Here is an 18,428-nt window from a genome sequence, read left to right as displayed (position 1 = left end):
CCCCGGCGCCCACCTGCCGCCGGCCCCGCTCCGCTGCCGAGGATGCTCCGGAGCCCTCGCCTCAGCTGCACCGGCCCCAACCGCCGCCAGGGGGCGGCCGCGAGGCACGCTGGGAAACGTAGTCCTTCCCCCTCCCGCTGTCCTTCAGGGAGCCTCACGGAGCGTGACGGGAAGTGTAGTTCTCCGTGCCCGCACGGGGCGCGCTGGGATGCGGAGTCGCAGCGCCGCGGAACTACAACTCCCGTCACCCCCTCCGCGCTACGGGAGCGGAGTGGCGGCCTCCTGAGGGGGCTCCGCGGTGATGGCGGCGGCCCCGTCCCCTTCGTCGCCGGGCGGCCCGGAGCCGGAGCCGCCGGCGGTGCGGTACAGCGAGCTGCTGCAGCACCTGGTGGGCGAGCGGCGGCGGCCCCGAGCCTGGGACCCCGCCGCCCTGGGAGGCATCCCCAGCCCGGCCAAGAGCGAGGAGCAGAAGATGGTGGAGCGGGCCATGGAGAGCTGCGCCTTCAAGGCGGCGCTGGCCTGCGTGGGGGGTGCGCGGGGGGACGGGGGGTTTTGGGGGGCTGTGAGGGGATGTGGGGGGCTGTGGGGGATGGGGGGGATGTGGGGTATGTGGGGACGGGGGCTGGCATCGGGGAGAGGTGAAGGAGCCGCCAGGGGTCGAGCCCCAGGGCATGGGGGGGGGTGGGCAGGAGGAGAGGCCGCCGAGCTGCGTCCCCCTGGGTTTTCCTCAGCCCTCAGAGCACCCCCGGCCTGTCACAGGGATCTGGGGGTGATCACAGGGATCTCCATCCGCTTTCCCTTCTGCACAAGGAAGAGGTGGTCGTGGTGCTTCTCCGCACAGCACAGGCCTGCAGTGGGGAAGGTGTCAATGTCAGTGCCCGCAGCATCACGCTACGGGCCCTTCATATCACTCTAACCCAGCAGAGGTTCATTTTATACCTTTCCTCTTCCACAGGATTTGTTCTTGGAGGAGCGTTTGGTGTCTTCACAGCTGGCATCGACACCAACGTTGGGTTTGATCCCAAGGATCCCTATCGCACGCCAACCGCGAAGGAGGTGCTGAAGGACATGGGGCAGAGAGGCATATCCTATGCGAAGAACTTTGCCATCGTTGGCGCTATGTTCTCCTGCACTGAGTGTGTGGTAGAATCGGTGAGTAAGGACTCCGTAAGCATTATGAAATATTTTTATATACTTGGTAATCTCCTTTAATGGATTTGGATAAGTATGCGTATCCCCCTTGTAATGGGGTGAGGGACTAGGCTACTTTATTTTTGCTTCTTAAGTCATTGAAGCTTTTCAGCTTTGAGACCTGCCTTCAGAACTGTAGTTCTCCGATGGAATAAGCAGAACTGCACACAACAGTGAAGTCCTTTCCAGTTCAAGTCCCGACTTTTGGCAAGTACGGGCATTGCTTTTTGAAACCCTAGCTACGAGTAATCTGTTATTACTTTAAAACATCAAACTGAAAGTTGCAAACTTGCAACGTGGTCATTTGAGCCTGTAAAAATTGCATATGCAGACAGGGATCCTTTGATCAAAGTTCTTAAGTAACAGGCCTATTTTCATCTTGCGCCTACAGGAAGAAATGACCTCGTGCAGCCCAGCGGTAAATCTACCATCCCTTTTCTTAAATAGGGAAATGAGCCTGTTATGAATTTCAGTACTGTCTTTTAATTGAAAGACAATTATTTCTTAAATCACGTAGAAGAAAAGTGTATCTGCTTGCACAATAAAGCAGAACAAACAGATCTCTGCACTGGTGAAAAACGGGTGTGCTTTGGCTATGGAAGTTGTATATCATTGTCAGCGGGGTGCTGTGGCTCTCCAGACTGCACGGCCAGGCTCAGTGCTGCACTCAGGTGCCTGTAGCACCTTTAAAATCTCTGAGCTGGTGCCAGTGCACAGTGCTGCCTTCTGGGGGCTGTATCGGCTCACCTGAGAGGCTTTGTTGCAGCTCTGCATTGCACCATATGGATTTGTCTTACCTCTCCTGGTGACCTGCACCTTCCCCTCCTCCTGGCCCTGCAAGGCTTATGTTTTAAAGTGCAGGGGGCCATCTGCTGAGAACAGAGGGAAAAACATCCTCATCTGAGACAGGGCTGGAAGGTCATTCAATCTCTCTTGGTATTAGTACAGGCACTGAGTTTTTATCTCGTATTTATTTGTTGACTCTGCTTTTTAATTCCTCAGTATCGTGGAAAGTCAGACTGGAAGAACAGCGTTATTAGTGGCTGCATCACAGGAGGAGCGATCGGCTTCAGAGGTTGGTGGTGCCTGCTATGAGCTATTTCTGTGATAAGGCTGTAATTCGGTTAGGTAGCAAGCAGTATTTTTAAGGCAACATGCACTACAGATCTCTTTGCATGGGGTTATGGTTATGTCAGCATGAGAGCGTACTCCAAACTGACAGAACTGCCATCTCTCTCGCTTTCCTGTCAGCTTGAAAGATATGTGTGGGTAGGGAAGGCTGTTGTACAGGACAGCGAGATTGGAGAAAAATGAACAGAAGTGACTTGAAAGAAAATCAGGAAACGGTGTTTGCTATCCACATGCTTCTGTGGTGTCATCGGGAGGGATCCAAAAATATGTGCAGAACAACTTAGTGAAGTTACAGCTCTTGTGTTAACAGAGCTGTGCTTATATATACTATTTCGCTGGCAGGAACTCTGTTAACTTGCACAGCGTGTACAATGCTTCCCTCCTTTCTCCTGTATCAAATCAAACAGGCAATTCTATTTATTGCTCCTGTACAAGAGCAGGGGCACGGGGATTTTAGGCCAGCAGGCACTCGTGGGGACTTTTTGGGGGAAGCCTTGAATGCTAAGAACACCCAAGTAGGAAGAGCTGCGCTGCTTATCAGAAACATCAAACTTCTCTCACCTATCCTTAAGAAAACAAAAGCAAAATAACAAAACCAACAAAAAAGCTAACAGTTCACAGAGCATAAAAGAAACAAAAGTGTTCTCAAAAGAGCTTCTAACTGAGCCTGTTAAGTTGTGTCTGTCCTGGGCCTAATCCTCGTAGAGCTTTCCAAGTAGCAGCTGCTTTTCCTGTCCATCTCTTGTCCAACAGCAAAGCCACCTGCAGTGCTCAGATCAGAGCACACTGAAATCATTAGTGGCCACGGGTGTTTTCTCTCCTAACCCTTGTAGGGAATCTTAGGACCACAGCACCCAGTCACTGTGTCATGCTAGTCCAGATGTGGGATTTTAAGACCAGTGTGTGCCAAGTTCCCCCTTCACCTCGGGCAGTGTTCCCTGGTAGAGGACCGCCAGGTTCCTGCAGGTGTAAGCTTTCCAAGCCCGTGTTGCATAGGCTAGTTACTGGGAGGAAAAATTTCTTTCCTATTTTGTCTCATTCTTTCCCACCCTTTTACGTTGCAGCTGGTTTGAAGGCAGGCGTTATCGGCTGTGGAGGATTCGCCGCTTTCTCCGCAGCAATTGATTACTACCTACGGTAACGGTGGGATCCCTTGGGAGCAAGTTTTCCTTGTGTTCCGGTGCTGCTGCTAAGAGCCTGCATCACAGCGGAAGAACCGTCGAGCTTACCTTTCCACTGCTTTGGAGTCCTGATCAGTGCAAGCTGGATGGTGCTGGCTGCTTCTCCTGAATGACTAACAATAATCTGGCTCTGAGCCTTGGCATGCTGCTTCAGGCAGACTTGCAGGAATATGCGAGGATGGAGCCAGGCGCAGTGAGCAGTATCACCAGGACGGATCAGCTGACTGTCAGTTTCCAGGAAACAAGCCTGGACTCTGAGCTTTCTGGATCCTTTGGGTCTGATTTTGATTAAGTCTGTTGCTAGCATCAAAAGAGGCAGGAGGACAATTTCGTAAAGAAATGCAGTGGTTTAGATGACCGTGTATTTGAACGTGCTGCAAGTGTTTAGCAGTTACCAGTTTGCAGCTTGCTGTTCTGTTGGGGAGAGGTAAGATCCTGTGGAGAAATAGTTTGTTCCAGGCTTTTCTTAAAATACCAACTGAAGACAAACCACCATCTGTACAACTTGTCTTATTTCAAGTACAGAATGAGAGCCAGATTTCTTTACCATTTCTTAAAGGGAAAAGCAAAAAGGAATCCTTAGCCTTAGAACCGTGTGGTTACTGGCAGATGAACAAACCAGTTTAAGGGTAAAAAAGAGGTTGTTGCAGATGTATAATTCTCTGTAGCCACTTGGCTAGCCTGATTTAACCTCACCGTGGGAGTACAAATAGCCTTGCTACTGCTTTAACTGCCACAGGCTCACACCATCGGTTCCAGCAGTTTGATGGCTGGACTTTAAAGGAGAGTTGTGAGACTAAACCACCGTCAGACAGCTAACCAGACATTCACTTAGCACACTGTTTCCCATCATGTTCCTGCACCACGCTCTGAGCACCCCAGTGTTAAACTGGGGGAAAGTGAAACATCACTTCTGCAGAGCATTGGTACTGAAGTCAGAACACCTGCTCACGAACCTGGGGAGCTGCTCCCTTTTGGCTTTGCTTTCTTACTAGCTGTCTTGCCTTTCTAACCACAGGCTGTTCTTGGACCATGGAGGGTAGCTTTTATACTCAAAATAGTTTAGACTGGGTTTTAGCTGTCCTTGAGCTACTGTGCAAGGGGGAACACCCACCCTTATATTCATAGTCAGAATGGTTTGGGTCGGAAGGGAACTTAAAGATCATAAAATTCCAAAGCCCCTGCCATGGATATTGACACCTTCTACTAGACCAGATTGCTCAAAGCCCCATCTAGCTTTGCCTTAAACACTTTCCAGGGATGGGGCATCTGCAGCTTCTCCGGGCAGCCTGTTCCAGTGCCTCACAGCAGTAGCTCAAATTCAGCACAAAACATCTGGGCGTTTTCTCACCTACTTCCCCTCCTTTGCATTCACGGTTTGATATCCCAGAACGCTGACAGCACTTGCTTACCTGGGAGAGCAACACCAGCAGGGTAGTTTAGCTGATAAGGTGGTCGGTTTGGAGATGCTTTGTCTCCCATGACCACACGGAAAGAAGCGGGGCGACAGCTCCATGTGATCCATCAGATGAGGTTTCCAGATCGCCTCATCTCCCTCGCTGTGCCTGTTCAGTGTCCTCAGGCCAGAAGCTGTGCAAGTCAGCTGAATTTGAAGCTTGAGTAATTCTGGGCTGATTAAACAAGCTGGCTCCAGACAGTCCAGGTTTTTTTCCTCCAGAATGTACTGAAATGCAAGGATGTAGCCCAAACCATAAGATGTCTCTTAAAAGATTGCCTGGCACAACGCCCGTGCTTATACCACTGGCTTGAAACACAACTAGCAAGATTTCCACGGCTGAAAGAGAAGAAATTGCAAAGCCAAGGTGATCAGTTGGTGCAAACAGCAACACCACAGGGCTCCTTTTGTGCAAACGTTGGGGCTTTGCATTTTTATTAACATTTTTTTTCTTCACATGGTTTACAGCCATTTAAAGTTTATAATCTACAGAAATTGAAACAGAACACAAACAAAAATATATCCTTAACAACTTCTGAAAGTCAAATATTAATTAACAGTTCTATTCTACCTGTAGCTGCAGAAGTCCACCCCCCCGCCTTTCCTTCCTGCAGGAGCAAACAAAAGCCCGTCATGGGGATTTTGGCCGCAGCCTGTTGTGCCGGGGCTGCGCGGGCCTCCAGCCACTGTCACGCGGGGGGGATTTTGGCTGTACAGAGTCTCCATCTGGAATGACACTATGGTGGACAGAGACTTGGACACATGTAACAACTCAGACACACACAGGGATCCGTTGTGCAGTCAGATCTTAACGCTCGGCCTCCTTACTGGGTCCAGGGCCAAGACAGACGCCTGGTTCTTTTCTGCGCTGCTGCTTCCCTTCTGTTTAGCTGGTAGTCGAGAGGAGCAGGGTCTGGAGTGTGAGCCCTTTAGAGGGGGACTGAAAGGCTTCCCCTCTGGTTGTTGCTTTGCTGGTGGGGGGCTGGCAGGTGCTGCCTTCCCCGAGGATGTGGGCTTAGGACATACCTGGAGCATCGGCCGGGCTTTACCTGGACCAGTCTGCTGGCCGGGTGGGTAAAGGCGACGCCGCCGGCAGCAGGGACACGCTCGGTCACTTCTCATCGTCTCCCTTTGGCACAGGAGCGCACAGGGCCAACGCAATCGAGGCGGGGGCTTTTCCCACGAGAACACAGACTCGGCTCACAGAGCGAAAGGTTTTGTGTCCCAGCAGGTACCAGCAGCTCCCTGTCAGCGTGGGAGGGCAGGGGACGGAGCCAGGCGCTGGGGCAGCCAGGGCACAGCTTCGAGCACGTGCGGGCACTCTGTCACGGGACACGGCCCGGCCGCCCCGGCCATTAGCCTGGGGTCAAGAGCTGGAGCCATTAAACCACTTAGCGAGAGCACTTCTGCCTCCGGTAGCGAGGGCCAGGCCAAACAGAGCCCACCAGGGCTTTCCTCCCCCATCCCTGAGCCAAGGAGGGAAACAAAACCTCCCCGTTCTCGTGCCTGCAGCAGGAGCGCCGCTGCCCCGGGGCAGCTCTGCCGTGGGGCACAGCCGGAGTTGCATGCCCAGGAGTCAGCAGCCGGTGGCAGTGCTTGGCTGGAAGGGGCACGCGTGGAGCTAAGGCAGGGACACGGATGTACAGACACAGCAGGGCACTACTCCAGCCTCTTGCTTGGCAAGAACAAGGCCGAGACCCTGTTGGGGAAATGGGAGCTGAGCCCCAGCCCACGGCTCTGCGGTCAGCCCGCCGTAGCGCCTCGTCCTAGCCCTGCTCTAGTGGGTTACCCCAAAACACTACTCGGCGACGGCAAACAGCGAGGGAAGCGACCGCCCTGCTGCACCCACACAGGCAAAGCGCGGGGTAAGAGCGACCGAGGGAGGGGACTGGCCTGAAAGCGCCCGGCAGCGACACGGCGAGGAGGCAGCGGCACCCTGCTCCCGGGCTCCCGCGGGGCAGAGCAGGATCCAGGCAGCGAGGCAAAGCAGGGCTGGTCCTGGCCATCAGGGAGGGAGGCCCACGAGCCCCCAGCCTCCCAGCGAGGCTGTGCCAAGTGTGCAGGCGTGGGGCAGCGGCCGGGCACCCGTGGGATGCTGCAGGCTTCGAGCAGGGCGAGGCGAGGGGTGCCGGGCGGGAAGGAGTCCAGGAGAAAACGAGCCGAAGGGGAAGCCTGTGTCCACAGCCCTTGTCAGTCACTACCTCTTCCGTTGAACAAATATACAGAAAACAATTCTTGGAACACGAGAAGGGACATAAGACACGACTACTTTACAGAACGGCACGGCGCCTGGGGCGGGACCGAGCCGTCGGTACGCGATTGTACAGGAGCTGCAGGCGGCACCGTCCTGGGGCCAGGCCGATCTCCCCGGGGGCCTTGATCCGGTCCATGGCCCCCAGCGGGGAGCTGGGAGTGTTTGCAGCTGGTGCCTCCTCCCTGCAGGCTACACGTCCGTGGAGAAGTAAAGTGTGTTGCGCTTCAGCTCGGTGAAGGAGATGGGAGGATGCTGCAGGTAGTAGAGGAGGACCTGGACCTGTGGCAGGCAAATTGAGGGTGTTAGGGCCAGACAGGGGGGAGCTGCCAGGTGCCAGCTTGCCCCGTGCAGCCGCCTCCAGTGAGGAGGGACAAGTCCGCCCGGACAGGCCGGTGAAACCCTCCGGGTGCTGGCATGGGCCGGGTCCCGGCCCCGGCAGTTCAGCTCTCACCTGGGCCATCACGTCGTGGGACCAGATGTCGGAGGCCAGGGTGAGGTGTCCTTTGCTCTCCCCCTCCGAGGGTCTCAGCAGTGTCGGCCCGAAGACTGTGGCCAGGTTGTGGAGGGACATTTTGTTGATGGGCTCCTTTTCCGCCACCCTGGGGGATAAGAGGAAAGCCACGAGCGTCAGCTCCCAGCGCCTCCACCCAGAGCAGCGCAGCCACCGGGTGCCACGGGAGGGACAAACGCTGACCTCCCCCCTGCCACCCTCCAGCCCCAGCGGGACAGCTCCGGCTGCAGCAGCCCCTTGTGGCCCCGGCAGACCCAGGGGCAGGGCAGGGAGCTCTGCCCCCTTCACGGCCTCTGCAGGAGCCGCCGGGCCTGGCTGGGAGCCCTGGGTGTGATGTGGCAGCGACCGAGCCCTGGCTTGCTCGAGAGCTGCAGAGCCTCCGCCCTGCCCCAGCCCCTGCAGGGTACGGAGGGCTCTGCACCGGCCCCCTGACCCCGTGGGACCCCAAGCAGCCCCCACACCAAGGGAGCAGGGCCACAACATCGCCGTGTTAGCAGGCGGCCGCGCTCCCCGGCTGAGCCCCAGCCAGGGGAGCAGATGTGGGAACTGGCTGTGCCCAGTTCTCAGGGTGGAAATGGATTTTCCTTCCCCACCCCCGGCAGCAATCACTTTTTCTGTTTGCCTGTAGCCAAAGCAGAGAAAAACGCGTCACGACGCAAGTAACACAAGCCGCCAGCCCCGTTCCCAACCTCGTGGCACGCTCTGGCCGAGCCCTGCGTGCCGCACCGCGGCCCTGCCACCAGCCCTGCGCCCACTGCGGGTTTTGGGGTCCCTGCGCTGCCCTTCCCCAGGCTCGGCCGGGCTCTCCTAGCTGCAAATGGAGTCAGGAGTAGCTGAAATGGAGCGGGCACAGGAGCTACAGCTGCTGCCATGATGGGGAGCTGCACGGTGCTGCTCTCACCGCAGGACAAGCAGCACAAGGTGCTGAACACAGCTTTGGGACATTTTTGCAGAGCTGAACACCCCCAGGGCTCAGCCGCCTGCTGCAGACAAGTTGCAGGGATCAGAGGAATGTGCTGGGCAGGGGCTGCTCCTGCACCGGTGCGAAGGACGCAGTGCTCAGTTTTCCTGCTAAAAGGGCACCGCACGGTCCCAAATTAATTCCCCGCCCCGTGCTGAGGCCAGCTGGTCCCCACAGGGAGCTCATCCAAGCAGCTGCACGCAGGCTAAGGCAGCCAAGAGTTGCCTCGTGCCAAAGGATGCGTGCTCCCTGCAGAGCGGAGCTGTGCGAAGGGCCCCGTGCTCTGCAGGGTCCCCGCTGCCACCACCACCAGTGACCCCAGGACTCCAGGGGCTGCTCTGTGTCACAGAACAGCTCCAGGATCCCACAGACCCCCCCCGGTGAACACACCGCAGCCCAGGGACGCGGAGTTGTGCTCACCCCTGGGGCTGCACCCTCCGGAGGGGCCAGGAGAAGGGAAAGGCCACTGCAAGCTGCCCAAATCCCAAATCCTGCCCTGCTCTCCACCAGCACAGCATCACCTGGATAGGGACCAGCCACGGCCATGGGGTGTGAGGGCACCCCCAGCGGCTCCCCCCGTGCTCGTGGCCCACCCCCAGGCAAAGCAGCGAGACGGACGCTGCACCCCCTGCCCTGCCCTGCCCGGCCGTTACCTTTTCAAGTGCTCCAGCAGGAAGAGGAAAGTGATGAGGTTGGGGTCAGGCAGCGAGCGGAGAAGGTGCATCATGCAGTTCTCCTTGGCAGCAGGATCCGAGAGGGCTGGGGGCAAGGAGAGAGAGGGCTCAGGGCAAGGACCAAGCCCTGCGCGAGCGGGGCAGCAGGGAGGAAGGTGCTGGCAGCGTGGCCAGACCCCTTACCGGTCCCCGGGCCCTTACCGATGCCCTCCATGAAGGCGGGGTACAGTCTGTCAGTGAGGAGGGGCTCGGGCAGCTCTCGGAAATACAGCTTGAGCGTGCCGGCGATGGCGTTGATGTCCATGTCGCTCAGCATCACCAGGATGTCCTTGTTATCTGTCCAGAGAGCAGCCCCGTGTGACACCTCCTGTTCGCAAACACCCCAAACAGCACAGTCCCCAGCCCCACTGCACCACCGAGGGCCCCTCTGGACGTGGTAGCACCAGGAAGGAGATCTGGGGACCCTTGTGAGCATTAATCCAGCTCCTGACCCTGCTGCTGCCATCGGGAGCGGGCAGTCTGGCCATGGCAGTGTTGGGCAGCGGGTCGCGGAACAATTCGCAAATCCATCTGCAACCTTGCCCTGACTCAGTGTCTCCCTGGGAGCCGGCCAGGCGCGGAGGCAGCTCAGAGCCATCGGCACACAAACACCACCGAAAATAGGTCAGGGCAAAGCGGGGCTGCGGGGCTCCCTTGCGGGGGCTCAGGGCCGGGGCTGCCCGTGCCCCACACACGGCAGGGCAGCAATTCCTGCGGCACCAGCTCCGAGCTTTTACCTCCTCGTCCCCAGCCCCTTCAGCACCCACCCGTGCACCTCGCACGTGGCGCAGCGCAGTGGGCAGCCCCCGGGCTTGCAGCACCAGGGGGGTGCTCGGTGCCCGCGGAGGGGACAGGCGGCCGTCACTCACTCGCATCGAAGACCGCCTTCAAGGCCTGGATGTCCGTGGCGACGCCGGAGATCCTGTAGATGCCGACCTCCTCGATGCCCCTCTTCTCCACCTCCTCGATGCACTGGCGCACGATGTAAGGCACCTTGGAGCGCTCGCGCCTGGCTCGGAAAGCAGAGGGGTCAGCGGCGATTTTCGGGGCCCCGCCAGCCCCGAGATGGGGCAGGATCCACATGCAGGGTGGGAGGGATGGGGGCAGGTCCCCCGCATCCCCAAACCCCACGGCCCGCAGGGACAGGGAGGGAGCAGCCACCCCCAGCCCCGCACGCACTTGGTGACGACGCTGATTTTGACGCCGAAGACGCCGGTCTGCTTTTTGGACGGCGTCCTCTTCAGGCTCATGTCTCTGCTCGTGAACTTCATGGAGAACTCCACCTTGATCTGCGGGGACATCCTGGCTGTCACCTCGGCGTCACGCAGAGGTACGGCCCCGCAGCGCACCCGAAGCTCCGGTCTACGGCTCGCCCACCCCGCTGCCACCCGAGGAAGGGGCTTTGGGCCCCGCTTACCCCGTTCATCTCAATCACGTCCATGTGCCAGTTCTTGGTCTGCACGGCCTGCGGGTCCAGCTGCGGGGAGAGACAGCACAGCAGGGTTGGACACCAGCAGGGACAGTCTGGGGTCCCTTGGGTTGGGCGCTGGACCCGGTGGGATCGGTCCCCCGAGCCCCTGGCTGAACACACACCCCAGCAGCAAGAAATTTCCAAGAATCGGGACTATTTCTGGAGGCAGATTGATGGAGCAGAACTAGGGCAGTGTTTTCCATGCAGAAAAAAACAACATCTCCCAATAGCCAGGGCTATTTATAACCCCTGGGAATGACAGGCTCTGCTATTTCTGGCTTTCGGGCTAGCAGGGGACTCGGTGACGCTTCCCCAGGGCCACAGCGAGGTTCTGGCGTTCCCAAGGCCCCAACGCTCATGGCAGCGAGGTGGCACAGAGCCGTCCCCAATCCTTGGTGACACAGGACGGGGGCAGAGAGGACAGCAGTGACCCCAGTCCCAAGAGGGGACGGCGATCGGGGGCCTCAGCCCCAGGGATAGGACGATGAGGACGCAGCACTGGGACGAGGAAGGCTGGCACCAGCTCACCTTACTGCGGGGCTGGGGGGTCTGCTCCCACCCAAGGGCACGGGGGCTCTGCCACAGCAGCCAGCCCTCGCTCCAGCTGCCTTCTGGGGCTTTTTGGTCCCCAGCTGGTGCCATCGATCCGGCCCCATCGATCCTCGTAATGCACAGGGCAGCGCCTGGCACTAATGTCCCCTCGGGGAAGGGGACAGGACGCGGAGCTGGCGGGGGTCCTGGGGCTGCGAGTGCGCAGCTGCCAGGCGAGGCTCGTGCCACGTGCACGGGGTCACTGCTCAAGGACGCGGGGGTTTCCTTTAGCAGCTGCTGGCTCGGGAGGTGCTCAGTGTGAGCACAAAGATGTCCAGAGCTGCCGCTCTGGCCACAGAGCTGCCATTCCCTTGCCCCAGCTTCTGGCCACTCACGAAGCCACCACATATCACGCTGGGGTCCCTCACGTCCCCTCCTGCACACCGAGACCCAAATTGCCCTGGCTCCCAGCACCGCGGCATCGCCTGAGCTCAGCCCCAAGGCAGCAGGAAGAGGGGATGTGGAGCTCAGCCAGGGGACGTCTGCTGAGGACAAACGAGCCCCACGATCGTCCCAAGCACCACCTGGGCTGGCCGAGCCGAGCCGGCCGGACCCTGCCCAGCACCCAGCTGCTGTCCCCAGCGCCATTCCCACGAGGCCGGGCAGCTCCTCCACCCCCCGCTGCCACGTGAGGTGCTGCGGTTTCCAGCAACGCCTCCTGATGCCGATCCCCTCCCCGGCGCCCCAGCACGGGAGAGCCCGGGTGAGTGCCGCGACGCCTTCACCCCGCCAGCCCCGCGGCTGCTGGGGACAGAGCGGGGAGCAGGAGGAGGAGCAGAAGGCTGCAGCTGCCCCAGGCTCCCAAGGGGCCCCGCAGCAAGTTTGGACGCAAGCATCACGAGGCTGCAGCTGGACCCTGGCCAACCCCAGCCCTTCCACTGAAGCCCCTTGTGTCCCCCCCACCAGCTCCGGTCCCCCCCCGCAGCACCCGCTGCTGGGCACAGGGCATTGCCACTGCGCACCCACTGCAGCCACGGCCATGCCCTGTGCAGCGGCAGTGGGGCTCTGGCCAGGTCCCGAAGAGCTTTCACCCCTTTTCCACACGCAGCCACGTCCCCCTCGTGGCACTGATGCAGAAGCTGCCTTGTCACCGCAGCCCCAGCAGCGAGGAGCAAAGCGTCCAGCCCCAGGCAGCGGCAGCGAAGCCGTTCGTTCCCCAGCCAGGTCGGGAGCCGTGGGCCTCCCCCTCCACGGCGCGAGTTTAATTGGAAACACCACACATCTTCCCCAGCCCCGTCCCACGGGTCCCCCGTCTCCGATGGCCCTGGCAGCGCACATCTGGAAGGGCTTTAGCAGGCTCCGAACAAAGCCCTAATAAAAGCCAGGTTGGCTGCCACGAGCACCGCGAACCTCACCCCGAGCACAGCGCGTTCCCCCAGCCGCCTGCTGCGCCGTGCCCCCCCCACTTCTGTCACTGCCCCAAATTTGAGCTGGCTCAGCCGGAGTCACCCAGCTCCCCTGCAGCTGGGGCTGGTCCCCACGGGGCACCGTGCTCTGAGCTGGCCCCGGTGCTCTCCAAGCCACTGCCACGTCCCCACGGGACACAGCTCCCACGCGTGGGAGGACGGATGGGAGCATCTGCCCACGGCGCCAGAGGCACCTCCTGCCCACATGGCGCTGGCAAACACCCAGGCTCAGCTACTGCCACTGTCACCATCTCCTCCCCCTGCACCACAGGGAGCTGCCACGCTCCGGCACGGCCCAGGGATGGCCCCGAGCTGCTGGGGAGGATGGCACGGCTGGGGAGGATGGCACCCCCAGCTCCGGGACACAGAGACTCACCTTCAGCCTCTTCTCCCACGTTACCTGAGGGTGTTTCCTTGCACGAGGCCCCTTGTCACACAGGGAGAGGCGGCAGTGGGACAGGCAACAAGCAGTCCCGCAGGGCTGCGTGCGTCCTGGGGGCTTTGGTGGCAGAGGAGCCGTCGTGGTGGCCCTGGGGGCCCCAAGCGCCGGGATGCTGCCGGCACATCCCTTCCTCGTGCCTCTCACCCATGAGGTCACCCGATGCATCAGCCTGGGTGAAGCCATCCTGAGCAAAGCGGTGACTCAGCCGGCGTGGCTGTCTCCCCCTGTGTCACCCTGGGAGCGGGATCCCAGGGGAGCTGCTACAGTTGGGGTCGCTCCCCACCAGCACGGCCCCCGTGGGCACCCAGCCTGGCCAACAGGAGCGGCCCCAGCAGGCAGGGGATGCTCCGGGTCCCCACGCAGCGACCCCCTGCCCAGGCAGCACACGGCGTCGGGGCCACACTACAGGGACAGAGCAGCCCCAGCACCAGCCCGCAGCAAAGCAAAGCCCAAAAAAGCAGCGATTCAGAGCCCCATCCGACAGCGACCCTAAAAGCAGGACGTGCCTGCTGCACGCAGGGACCCAGGCACGGGCTTGCTGCAGCCGAGCTCCTGCGCGGGACAGCTCACGGTGACACAGCCCCCGCTCACCCGTCTGCCCCGCGTCCTGGGAAGCGAAAACCTCCTCGGGTTTTGCCCCAGCAACAGCCGCCGAGCAGCTCCCGCCGCAGCCCTGGCGGCCCCTAATCCCCTCTGCGGGAGCGGCGGCTGCACGGAATCGAGGTTAATGCCGCTGCGTCACAGCCAGCCCTGCTGCCAGCGAGCCCCCCCCTCGCTGTTGACAAACTGAACCCGCATGTGTCGGGGCAGCTCCTGCCTTGTATCGCTCCGAGCCAGCATGGGAGGGAAGCCCCCGGTGCCCCCGAGTCCCCCAGGGCAGCCTGTGACGGTGCCGTGTCCTCCCGTCACCCCTTTGAGCACCCCTGCCCCTCATCTCCCCCAACAAAACAGGCAGCACCTACTGCTTGGGGCAGGGGGGGCAGCACCCAAGGGTGCCCTCTGTCCCCGCCTGCCGCCCCAGCACCCCGGCTGCACCCCGTGCAACACAACCAGCCTGGCACAAAGCAGCTCGGCATCCCCCGGGGAAGAAGGGGAAGAGGAAAACAAGCGCTGAGCAGGCTGCTAAGTATTCACAAAGCTCCCGAAGCACCCAAACGGCACACGCAGAGCCCCCCCCCCCAGCCCTCTCCCCAAAGCAAGGGGGTACCGAGGCGCACCCGTACCCGAGCCCCCCCCCTCCTGAACAAAGCCACCAGGTATGGAGAAGCCAACTGGATGCACCCCACCGCCTCCCCGTCCCCCCGAGCCCCCCAGGCACCTTCTGCCTCAGCAGCTTGCTGCGCACCCGGCCCCAGAGGCGGGCGCCCGTGGTGGAGGGCCGCTTGCCCTCGGGCTCCTCCGGGCCAGGCTCCAGGCGCTCGCCCCCAGGACTGGGGCTGCCGTCGGGCTGCACCAGCACGTCCGTCATCATCGCCACCGCTTCGGCTCCCGGGATGCCAGAGGAGAGGCTGGGGGGCCCCAGGGTGGCCGGGGGGGGTTAGCAGAACACCGGCATCCCCGCTGCTGCTTGGGCACGGAGGTCAGCGGTGGCCGGGGACGGCCCGGCTCGGGCGGCGGGCAGGCGAGCAGGCTGGGCTCATCTTCCAGGGTGTGAGCCAGGCTGGCGAGAGGCAGCTCGGCAGCCCCAAAGCCTCCCTCCCACTGCGAGGAAGTGACTCAAAGCAGCCCCCCCGGCGTCCCCCACGCGTTAACTCCCGCCCTGCCGCCCGCTGCGCCGCTCCGGAGGGCTGCGCAGCCCCGCACACTGGGGCCGGGGAGGCACCGCCGGAGCATCCCCGTCCCCCTCCCCGCAGCAGCCAGGCTGGGCACAGCAAGGGGTTGGCGCTTTTGGGGCGTCCTGCCACGGTCTGGGGAGCAGGGACCCCCCCCTACACCTCACCAGCCTGCCCTGGTCCTCGTCACCTCCACCGGCGGTGGGGTGAGGTGGGGGTGCCCTGGAGCATCACCACGGCTCCTGCCGACACACACGGACAGGGCAAGGAGCCAACAGTGGGAATTGCACAGCACCCTGCCTCCGCGGGGCTCAGCACCAGGCAGGATCCAGCCCCCCCAGGTCTGCATAGGGTGCCCTGTGGGTCCCTGCAGGTCCAGGACAGCCCCGACACCACAAATCTCCCCCTTTTTGGAGCCTTTGCCAACCCTGTGCAAAGGGGGACCGGCCAGGGAGCGATTCCCTGCGGGGATGGCAGGCACCGTGCCCATGACAACACAGCCTCCGCTTCCACAGCCGCGTCTCCTCCCCCTGCACCAAAACGGGGCTGCACGGCCAGGAGGGGCTGCTCTGCCCTGCCCCATCACCCCAGCTCCGAGACCCCCTCCCCATACACCCGCTGCCCGTCCCCTTGCCCACCCCAGGGCACCAGGGCCAGATGCAGGCTCTCCCCTCTGCAGCAGGGCACGAGAACCCGCAGGCTGCCCTGCACAGCCCCTGCCATCACCCACAGCTGCTGGCAGCCCCCGGGACAAGGACGGGCTCGGAGCTGGGCTTCCCACCCACAAAGCCACCAGGACCTGGCAGGGCCCCAAAGCAAGGGGCTCCCTCCGCCAGACACTGGGATGGGGTACGGGATGGGGGTCCGATGCTCAGCACAACACAAGACGCCTCGGGGCCTGCTGCCAGGATGCCCGGCCTGCCGGGTTGGAGCTGGGCAGTGGGCACAGCACAGCTGCAGGATTTTGGCCAGCCCGGCAGCTCCCTGCCCATCACAGGCCTTTGCCAAGCTGCAGACCCCAGTGCTCCCAGTGCCTCCCACTCCTCAGTGCTAACTGGAACCAGCAGCAGCTCTCGGGGAGCCCAGGGAGCAACAAGGGTAGGGACTATCCAGGGCAGCATCTCTGCCTTAACTCAGGGCACAGCCACAACCCAGTCACCCACGAGTGGCGGCGCCAGTCCTGCCCAAACCTTTGCTGTCCCTTGTCCCTGCCTGCCACCACCCCTGTCCCGCTGGGGCCAGCCCTGCCCCGAGCAACGGCGCCAGGTGACAGCAGGACAGCCCTGCAGCCCCGCTCCTAATGCCAGGGACACCGCTCCGTCCTCAGGGTGAGCAGCCTCGGGGGCCTCCTCTCTCTCCCTTTTTCCTTCCCAGACTTTTGCACGGCAGAGCCGAGCCGTGCTGTCCCTGCCCCGACCCCCGGTCTCCCGGCGTGACTCATGTTTGTTGACATGGGCTATTTCCAAGCACACAGCTGGGCTGAGCCCCGCGGGGCACTGAGCCCCTTCCCCGGCCCCCTGCGTACTGCATGGCCTCGTGCCACCCCTGCCCCACGCCAGGGAGGGCAGCAGACGGGCAACTTTGGGTACAACCGCGCCCAGCCGAGCCCCATCTCCCATCCTGCACCCAACGTGGTGCTGCCCCACATCAGCACCTCCTTCCCAGCAGCGTTTCCGTGCTCCTTCCTCCTCCCCGGGGACCTGCCCTCAGCTACTTTCCCATGGAGCAGGCAGCCGGGCGCTTTGAAGTGGCCTCAGGCCGGGGGGGGGACGTGTCCCAGGCACCCCATCACAGCGGAGGGAGGCAGCCAGAGCGGGGGTCCCGCCAGGAAAACGGGTGGGCATCGCCGTCCTGAGCCATCCCCGCTGCCCCCTGGCCAAGGGGGGGTGCTGCGGGGTGCAGGGTCTGGGGGCTGCCGGCCCCCCTCCCACCGCCCTGCTCACCTGGGAGCATCTCGGGGCAGCCCCGGCCTCCATCCCCCTGCCTGGCAACGGCCAATCAGAGGCGGCCGGGCCGTTGCCCTGGCAACCCCCCGTTGCCATAGCGACGGCGGATGGAGGCGCCGGGGATGCGGATGGTGGCAGAGGGGACAGCAGCGGCCGGCGGGGAGGGAGCACTGGGCCGGCGGGGGAGATGTGGGGCTGGATGCTCAGAGCTCTTCAGGAGGCAGACAGCAGGCTCGTGGCCCCCTCCTTGGCCAGAGCGAGCCCTCCCCGCAGCCCACGGGGTGAGCTGATCCCAAGGAACAGGGCTGGGTGCACGCCTGGGGGGTGGCCGTCATCTTTGCCACCTCCCTGGGATCCCCTCTCGCTTTGTCCCACCCCTGCTGAGGCCATCGCACCCCAGGATCGTCGCCCACATGCCTGCTGCTCATCCTCCTCGCTGCCTTCAGCCCCGAGCCCAGACCCCTGCGCTCGGCTCCCGGCGTCTCCCAGCCCTGCACCCCAGCAGGCCCGCCCCAAGAGGTATGGGTTGGGCAAGAGGATGCCCGAAAGCCCCAGCACGTACCTGGATCTGCCCCTTGCCCATGATCTTGTCCACGATTTCGTTGTTGTCCTTGTTGAGCTTGGTCTTGTCGTAGCATTTCTCGTAGCAGAGGATGCGCAGGGACTGGGAGCCTTCCAGCTCAATCTCGAACTCCTGGGAGCAGACGGAGGGTGGCTCAGCCCCAGCACCCGAAACAGCTCCAAAACCAGGGCTGGAGGGTGGGCACGGTCCCTTCCCCTCATCCTCCAGCCTCCTCTCACCTCGTTCCACTGCGGCTCTGTTGTGTCCCGGAAAACCCTAGTCTTGGCTTTGCTGACGAAGTAGCCGAAGGAGTCCACCTCCAGCGTGCAGTAGAGGTCTGGGGGAGGAGACACCGCTGAGCGCCCCCGTAACGCGTCCCTGTTGAGCTGCTGGGACCCCCGGGGGCTCACGGGGCCCTGTGCTGGACCCAGCTCTCGCCCCAGCCCCTCCGAGCGAGGGTGGGCGCTGCACTTACTGGCCGACTGCTTGAAGCCCTTGGCGGAGTGGACAATGACGTGCAGGAACCCGTAGAGCCCGGGGGACTCGTCGTCTGCGAGGCAAGGAGCAGAGGGGTCGTTAAGGCTCTGGTTTTGACCCCCAACCACCCCCTTAGGCAGGATCTTCCATAATGAGCCCCAGCATAGCCCCCAGGTGCCTGCAGTGACACCCCCTTGTCCCCAACCCCCTTGGAGGGCTCCTCCTGAAGGTCTGGAGAAGGACAAGCATCCCTTGCTGCCCATCAGTCCCACCGGACATCCCGAGCTCCCCGATGCCGGGGGTGCTCCCAGTGGGGCTGGCTGGTCGTACTGGGGTCACCCTGCTCCTTCCCAGGCCGTGGGG

General features: G+C 61.8%; 3 protein-coding genes across 7 annotated transcripts in view; 1 reads left to right on the top strand and 2 right to left on the bottom strand.

The window, feature by feature from the left end:
• The window catches only part of SPECC1 (sperm antigen with calponin homology and coiled-coil domains 1), a 97,982-nt gene extending 97,833 nt beyond the window's left edge, over nucleotides 1-149 (bottom strand). Inside the window, exon 1 of one of the 2 annotated variants that reach the window (XM_048074057.2) lies at nucleotides 14-149. The gene's annotated coding sequence lies outside the window, so the exon portion shown is untranslated. The remainder of the gene's footprint in view (nucleotides 1-13) is intronic. The other variant, XM_048074058.2, reaches the window with a different exon arrangement.
• A 103-nt stretch (nucleotides 150-252) lies between these two features.
• On the top strand, nucleotides 253-3,996 carry TIMM22 (translocase of inner mitochondrial membrane 22). Its single transcript, XM_048074065.2, has 4 exons — nucleotides 253-530; nucleotides 956-1,152; nucleotides 2,194-2,266; nucleotides 3,387-3,996. The coding sequence occupies exons 1-4, from the start codon at nucleotides 302-304 to the stop codon at nucleotides 3,461-3,463; spliced, it is 576 nt and encodes a 191-aa protein (XP_047930022.1). The 5' UTR covers nucleotides 253-301; the 3' UTR covers nucleotides 3,464-3,996.
• Nucleotides 3,997-5,361: 1,365 nt separating this feature from the next.
• ABR (ABR activator of RhoGEF and GTPase) overlaps nucleotides 5,362-18,428 on the bottom strand; it is a 35,240-nt gene continuing 22,173 nt past the window's right edge. For 3 of the 4 annotated variants that reach the window (XM_066979745.1, XM_066979746.1, XM_066979747.1), the window contains 10 exons: nucleotides 18,064-18,138; nucleotides 17,828-17,925; nucleotides 17,589-17,720; nucleotides 10,816-10,875; nucleotides 10,578-10,687; nucleotides 10,268-10,407; nucleotides 9,561-9,695; nucleotides 9,339-9,444; nucleotides 7,665-7,812; nucleotides 5,362-7,492 (listed from right to left, as the gene is read on the bottom strand). In XM_066979745.1, coding sequence (XP_066835846.1) covers nucleotides 7,403-7,492; nucleotides 7,665-7,812; nucleotides 9,339-9,444; nucleotides 9,561-9,695; nucleotides 10,268-10,407; nucleotides 10,578-10,687; nucleotides 10,816-10,875; nucleotides 17,589-17,720; nucleotides 17,828-17,925; nucleotides 18,064-18,138 — 1,094 coding nt within the window. In that variant the 3' untranslated portion in view covers nucleotides 5,362-7,402. Of the gene's footprint in view, nucleotides 7,493-7,664; nucleotides 7,813-9,338; nucleotides 9,445-9,560; nucleotides 9,696-10,267; nucleotides 10,408-10,577; nucleotides 10,688-10,815; nucleotides 10,876-14,626; nucleotides 15,013-17,588; nucleotides 17,721-17,827; nucleotides 17,926-18,063; nucleotides 18,139-18,428 lie in introns of those variants that run through there. The other variant, XM_048074063.2, reaches the window with a different exon arrangement.

The sequence above is a fragment of the Anser cygnoides genome, chromosome 18 (genome assembly GCF_040182565.1).
Source record: "Anser cygnoides isolate HZ-2024a breed goose chromosome 18, Taihu_goose_T2T_genome, whole genome shotgun sequence".
Lineage (NCBI taxonomy): Eukaryota > Metazoa > Chordata > Aves > Anseriformes > Anatidae > Anser > Anser cygnoides.
The sequence above is the reverse complement of the archived record's forward strand: the minus strand, read 5'-3'. Positions and strand labels throughout refer to the sequence as shown.

Excerpts from the sequence above, each read along its gene's own strand:
- TIMM22 (XM_048074065.2), top strand. The coding sequence starts at position 302 with ATGGCGGCGGCCCCGTCCCCTTCGTCGCCGGGCGGCCCGGAGCCGGAG. Across the intron at positions 1,153-2,193 it reads CTGAGTGTGTGGTAGAATCG|TATCGTGGAAAGTCAGACTG; the intron begins GTGAGTAAGGAC and ends TTAATTCCTCAG. Across the intron at positions 2,267-3,386 it reads AGGAGCGATCGGCTTCAGAG|CTGGTTTGAAGGCAGGCGTT; the intron begins GTTGGTGGTGCC and ends TTTACGTTGCAG.